The sequence below is a fragment of the Limulus polyphemus genome, unplaced genomic scaffold (genome assembly GCF_000517525.1).
Source record: "Limulus polyphemus unplaced genomic scaffold, Limulus_polyphemus-2.1.2 Scaffold4880, whole genome shotgun sequence".
NCBI classification, from domain to species: domain Eukaryota; kingdom Metazoa; phylum Arthropoda; class Merostomata; order Xiphosura; family Limulidae; genus Limulus; species Limulus polyphemus.
This window is the reverse complement of record NW_013670490.1, coordinates 34,822-42,012: the sequence shown is the minus strand read 5'-3', so window position 1 is coordinate 42,012 and position 7,191 is coordinate 34,822. Positions and strand designations below refer to the sequence as shown.

Below are 7,191 nucleotides of genomic sequence, written 5' to 3'. Positions count from 1 at the left end.
TCGCTTTTTCTCTCATACTAAAGCAGCCTCTGATTGGTCACATGTTATCTCATACTTAAGCAGCCTCTGATTGGTCACATGTTATCTCATACTTAAGCAGCCTCTGATTGGTCACATGTTATCTCATACATATGCAGTCTTTGACTAGTTACACCGATGTTGTTACTCATACATAAATATTGGGGTGCTTTATTACATTTTAACTGTTATAAAAATAAATATCATGTCAGTGGTAATACCTCCAAAAACACTATTTTTATCGGTAAACTTATTTTAAAAAGCTATTCCAGAAAATGTTCTTGAATTCATCTATCAGAACTAAAACGAACAATTCTGCCAGTGGTTTATTCATAACCTAAATTTAGATTCCTTGCCTTGAGGTCTCCAAGACGTATTCAGAGGAGATACATAACATTTTTAATGTTTCCAATAAAGAGCTTATAATAAGAATGTCGGTGGATGAAACTTGAAAGTATCCTATTTCCGAATGTTATTTTGAACCCATTCATCGAACGTATATTGGTCTTACAGTTGTCGTTCCTCAAGACATCTAATTCTCCACCGTTACTGTTGTACAACCTTGTTAACGATACCGATTTTTTATGGTCTGTTTTGATATGTCTCTTTATATATATACTCTTATTCTGGCTTAGTTTGTAAAAATTTTCATATGTTCTTTTTAGTATCACAAAGAGAAGGATCATGGCTCCACGAACAGCATGGCTTGTGCCTTGGCACTCTTGTTTTGTGTGGGATGTCTACAGGCTATTGTGTTACCTCGGTAAATGACTTTTCTTTTCCCAAAAGTTTAATGTTGGTGTTTTCTTTTGTAAGTTACAAGCTTAACACGATAGAAATGAAAGAAAATAAATACAAATTATGTAAAATATTCTAGATTAAGAATTGTTAAATCTTATGATTCTCATGTTGAAATCTGAAGAAGAAATGAAAATGTTAACACTTTTTGGGTAAATAGCTACATTTAATTATGATTTAGCATTTGATGCCCCAGATTATATATTGGCTTCAAATAACATAATACACTTTGGGCTTGGCATGGCCTGATGGTTAGGGCACTTGATTCGTAACCTGAGGGCCGTCATTTCTAATTCTGGTCACCAAACATGCTCGTCCTATATGGTTGCCATCTGGGCTGGCCATCCAAGTGTAAAACGTTTTGGCTTACAAAATTACTGGCCAACCCCAAACTAGTTTGAATTAAGGTCGTCACAGGGAAGAAGAAATAACATTATGCACTAGTACATCATTGAATATCAAAACTACTATAATAATGTAATGCACTACTCATATTGAGACTTTTTGTTACTTCTATGTAACACAGCATTCACTTCCAAAGCTCTTCCAGGGCAGATTAAATATTTCCATTTCTACATTAATAACCTACTATGCATAATTTATATTATAATCTATTTATTATCTTTGATTGTTCTAGCACACTTCTCCTAGTGGTCTTGTTTGTGATAGCCTTTCTGTGGATATCGGCTCTCTTTTCTATGCTGTTGGCTGCTCGAACCAAAGTAAGTTGTTTGTTTTGAATACGTAAGAAAGAAAGTATATCTGTTACCCATGCCTGTTTCTCATAGATTAGGATAGAAATACCATCAGTTGTCATAATATTCCGTGTTCTTAAAGTAGATTGACATTTCTAATTGGTTCCCTTACTGTATTGTGAGAAAGCAGTTCAATAATCGTGTTTCTTTTATCGGCAGTGCAGATTCTGTCCTTGTCATAAAAAAGTTATAATTTGTTAATTACTCTGTGGAATTTCATCAATAAAAACATGAATTATTCAGCTTTTTTCTATCACAAAACTTTAAATACTCTACTTTAAGTAGGACCTCAAAATATTAAATGTTTTATCCGCAGAATTTATACCAGGTGGGGGCAAGCCATGACACAGCTCAAGCCATTTGCTTTGAAGTTTGAATGCAATGATCTGGCTAATTATGGCTTATTTATGTAAGCCTAATTTCCTAACTTATATTTAAATAATATTATTTTCTAATACATTTTTAAAATATATATATCATTCAATTTTTTTTTTTCTGAAATTCGTGGGGGGGGGGGGGCAAGTGTCTCCTTGCTCCATCCTACAGATTCCCATGGCTTAAAGGTAATTTTGTTTCAAAGAAACACAAATGCAGCTATCTATCTTACTGATTTCATTAAGTCAACAAGCCCCCAAAGCCCCACAATAAAGTTACTAATTTAGTTACAAACAATTGTGCTTGTTAATATAGCCCTATGCATAGCATGTCTTAAACCTGAGAATCAACACATTATGTATCCTGTCCTTTGCTTCTTACAGTAATTTGAACGAGAGCATATTTTTATAAAAATGATTGATTATTAACTGTCTTGGAAGTTTAAGTAAAAGATTGAGGAACAATAATTTTCTTTAGACTTTAAAAATGCTTGTGATTTTGATAAGTTACATGCTACAGTTTATTCTTGAGTTATATCAGATTCACTGGAAGATAAAAATGGCACAAGAGATGACAATTTTAAACTAGCATTCATAACATATACTTGTGAAATTAAAATAATGTAGAACATGTTTGCCCAATTTTTTGCTAGAGAAGGGTCACATAATATTTTTTAATATGGTAATGGGGATCAGATACTAGTTATCTTTAAAAATGTATCCTGGTTTTATTCGGGTTTATTGGAATTAAATGCAAGTGTATTGCAGTATAACAACACAAAAACTAAAGAACTACACCACAAAACCAAAGGCACTGAAAATAAGATGTATTTTAGCCTCATTTTTTTATTTCTTTATTTACTTATAATGTTTGCCTAATTGTATGCCTGCAGTCTGTCAGTTATACAACCCAGATTTAGGTAAAGACATAGACTGTCCGTTTTGAAAAACAAACTATGACAATAGTTTTTGATAAGTTTGCACAATTAAATTTCAGTAAATAATTTAGATTAAATTATAATTTTTGTTTTAGTTAGGTTTTGTGTAGTAAATCTGTGATAACAGCTCTAATGATATTTCTTATGAAATATCAGTTCTACTTTTATGTTCTTAACTAGGGTATAGTGTTTGTTTTCCTATTTGTTATTGACATGTATCACTTGTCCTTGTCTTCTTTCTCTGACTGAATTATGACATTGGCCAGTTCTTGATATGTTCCTCTGACTGAGTTACAATGGTAATTCTTGTCATCTTTGATTAAATTATTACACCAGTTACTGGCATGCTTCTCTGACTAAATAAAATTACAACATCAGATCTTGACATGTTCCTTTGACTAAATGAAATTACATCAGATCTTGACATGTTTCTCTGACTAGATAAAATTAGAACATCAGATCTTGATATGTTCCTTTGACTAGATAAAATTAGAACATCAGATCTTGATATGTTCCTTTGACTAAATAAAATTACATCAGATCTAGACATGTTCCTATTTCTTTATCTAATGTGGAATGTCAATATGTGTCATGTTTTTGAAGGTTTGTAACTTCTTATCATATTGATTTGAGTGAAGTGTATTATCAGTTCTTGCCATGTTTATTTGAGTGAAGTATATTATCAGTTCTTGCCATGTTTCTTTGAGTGAAGTATAATATACTTCACACAAATAAACATGGTAAGAACTGATATTATCAGTTCTTGCCATGTTTCTTTGAGTGAATATAATATCAGTTCTTGCCATGTTTCTTTGAGTGAAGTATATTATCAGTTCTTGCCATGTTTCTTTGAGTGAAGTATATTATCAGTTCTTGCCATGTTTCTTTGAGTGAAGTATAATATCAGTTCTTGCCATGTTTCTTTGAGTGAAGTATATTATCAGTTCTTGCCATGTTCCTTTGAGTGAAGTAAAATGCAGTATGAGTTTTGGTAAGTGTGATACAATCTTTCACTGTGTTTTTTAGATTATGTAACGATATTATTTTAAACATGTTTTTCTAAACTAAGTAGCATATATTGGTTCTTTTATTTGACAAAAACTTGTATCGGTTTCTATCTTTAATTAAACTGTGATAAAAGTTATTTTATTTGACTGAAGTGTGACTTGTTATTTTTTCTTGGCTGCAGATACCCAACTAGCTTTGCACCTTTGAACTCAATCGACCATTTTCTTCACAGTTATTTTTCTTGACTGATATATCATATCATTATCAGGCTCTTTTTTATTTATTTTTTCACTGAAGTGTGATTTCAGTTATTTTCCACAGTTGTGTGACATCAGTTTCTGTTCTTTGACTGATTTCAGTTCTGCTCTCTGGTAAATCGGTTATATTTTTTTATTTATTTTTTCACTGAAGTGTGATTTCAGTTATTTTCCACAGTTGTGTGACATCAGTTTCTTTTCTTCGACTGATTTCAGTTCTGCTCTCTGGTTAATCGGTTATATTTTTTAAAGTGAGATTTCAGAACTATGAAAGAAAATTTCTATACTTTTCTTTTTTAAAGTATTAACAATATATTGAATGAAATAGAAATAATTTTTAAGTGTATTATACATTTTCAGTGCATTTCCTGGGATATCAGCCGTATATTCCTTCTTCGACTTACCATGACAATCATTACCATAGTGTTGATATATACTGTTGCTCAAGTTAACGTGGTATGACTTATTCTATAATTAGTATCTATAACAAAAAATAATATTTATTTGGTTATTTAACATTTGTGTTCTCCAGCTTAACAACTTATAATAGTTATACTTCTGCTTTTGTAAAATATAATACCTGAAACAAAGCACAAAATAAATTATGTAATGAGGAATTTATAAAAACATTTTACCTAAAAATCATTGTTCCTCAAAAAGTGTTTAAATACAGCATATATATTGTTTATATTTCTTCTTTATTTTTCACTGACACTTCAAAAATATTAGCAAAATTATATTAATTAATACATATATTAGTCATTTTAAATGTTTTTTCCTTTTTAACAGTCTTTCAACAAAAGAAAGCATACTTTAAATTGTTCTCCTACTGAGAACATAAACATGTTATATTCATTACTAAGGTTGTTTCAGAAAATAAGAGTACGTAATGACAGACTTTGGGTTCTTGTTGTTATTATTATCTGTCATGTAGCCTTTGGATCTGCTTATTTCATGTCTATTTAAGCTATTTATTTGGTTATTTTCAGGATATTTTTTTTATTTTGTACGTAAAACTAATATAAATAAATGTTTTTTCTATGATTTTATAATAAAATTCTAAAGACTTTCATTACAGTATCAGTAATTCTTTAATTCACAGATTTAATGTTACTTTGTTCCCTGTGTGTTAAATAAGATGAACACTAAATTACTTTGATGATCACAGTTTAAGGTGATGTTTGTTTTAGAAACATTTAGTAATGTTCCTTCTTTTAAAAAGTCTATTTGTTCCTTTACATGAATTTATTATAGTGCTTATTTGATATATTTAGTGTAACCATAAGCCTGTTTGATTTTATGTTTTATTGGGAAGACCTTTTAATCATTTAATATTATCATTACTTCTCTTCAATCAATGTAAAATCAAATCATTTAATGGTTAATCAAATATTTGTCTGTTCTAGTTTTCCTGTTTGAAGGAGCTCACTTGTGTTCCGCTGACAGCAAATATCACCCAAATTTCACTGGCTTCTGACCATCGATCTTGTCCGATACCTCATTATATATACATCAGTTGTTGCTTGTCTTTCTTTCCCATTGTTATTTTCCTCCGATTTCCTATCCTCCTGAAAGGAGCACTGTGTTTGCCCATGGCAGCTATTTACCTCCTGGTGATAGAATTGACACATACATCAGTATTTGACTGCTATGACATGCGTACTGGGTAAGTGAACTAAATAGCTCTAAACAGAGGCATCGCTAGGCACTGGCGTGTGGGGGACCATGCCCCAATTCTGTTTGACAGAGTCCTAAATCCCCATTTGGCATGTTGAAAAATCAGAACAGAAAACCATGATTGATAGCATATTGAAATGTCAAAACTTCCTGCACACATATAGGCCTGAGCCTCAAATCTTTTAAGCACCTGGTGACACTTCTGGCTCTAAACATTACATGTACAAGATGTTTTAGAAGATAATACGTTTGTTTAAAATGCATAATAAAAAAAGGTTAACAGTCTAAGCATTTGGCCACAGCTCTAAATGTCTTACTAAACATTTTAGAACAACGGAAAGTAGGAATAATACACAGGCTTCAGCTTTTCTGGGTGAACAGTTTTTATCAGAGAATTGCCCAATGCTTCAGTTACAGATTTCATATGAACCTGGATTCCATAACTGAAATATATAATCCTCTAATAAAAACTGTACGATGTTTCAGTTACAGACTTTATCCGAAGCTGTATTCGTAACTAAAACATAACATGATCCTCAAACAAAAACTGTTCACCAAGAGAAGCTAGAACTTGCATTATTATATTGTAAGAAAGATATTTTATGACTTAACTTTTCTCAACTAGTCAACTTTGAGATACCTCATAGGTGAAGCAAATGATGTGTGAAAATTTGAAAGAACGAAGGACGATTAAAAGACAACTATTTACTATACACGACCATAAGTTTAGAGAAACTTGAAGTTTCTTACTGATGTCTAAAATAAACCCAGTCAGACAGCATGTGATCATTAGCTCACTATAAAATGTGTATACCATAACCATAAAAAACATTTTTCAAGTAAGCTTGACTATGGTCACCACTTTAGTAGGAGTTAGATCTCTTCAGTGATTACCATTATAGTTGTACTAATTAAACATATTTTGTTAATTACAACAGAAATATATTTTGGGCAGTTCCTACCACAGTATAAACTGTTTTATGGTGATTAGACATAAAACTAACTTGGTGAAACATTATAAAATCTTATGTTTATTTGCGAGTTAATATCGCTAACTACAAAAGGCTTATTTCCTTTGTCACTCTGTCAAGAACACATTCACACCCCTTTTTTGGTAATGCTCAACAATATACTGTTATGCCTCTGCGTTCGTTTGTTAATTTTCCGTAAAAATTCTTTCCGAAGAAACTTTAGCGACACAAGTCCTTTCTTAAATAAAACTAGTTTATTCTTTCTCAATACAACTTTGCAATACACTTAATTTCCACGGTCACACTATAAATTGAACAAATGCTATAATTCACAATGAACGATTCACGCTCTTGACTCAATTGTCTGTCTCTATCTCTGTCTGCATTCAATTCCA

General features: G+C 31.4%; 1 protein-coding gene across 2 annotated transcripts in view; it reads left to right on the top strand.

Moving 5' to 3' along the window:
- Positions 1 to 7,191, top strand: part of LOC106471819 (Ca(2+)/calmodulin-responsive adenylate cyclase-like) — a 48,574-nt gene that overhangs the window by 28,796 nt on the left and 12,587 nt on the right. For both annotated transcript variants that reach the window (XM_022400425.1, XM_022400424.1), the window contains exons 11-14: positions 684 to 781; positions 1,454 to 1,538; positions 4,509 to 4,604; positions 5,555 to 5,814. In XM_022400425.1, the coding sequence (XP_022256133.1) occupies positions 684 to 781; positions 1,454 to 1,538; positions 4,509 to 4,604; positions 5,555 to 5,814 (539 nt within the window). The remainder of the gene's footprint in view (positions 1 to 683; positions 782 to 1,453; positions 1,539 to 4,508; positions 4,605 to 5,554; positions 5,815 to 7,191) is intronic.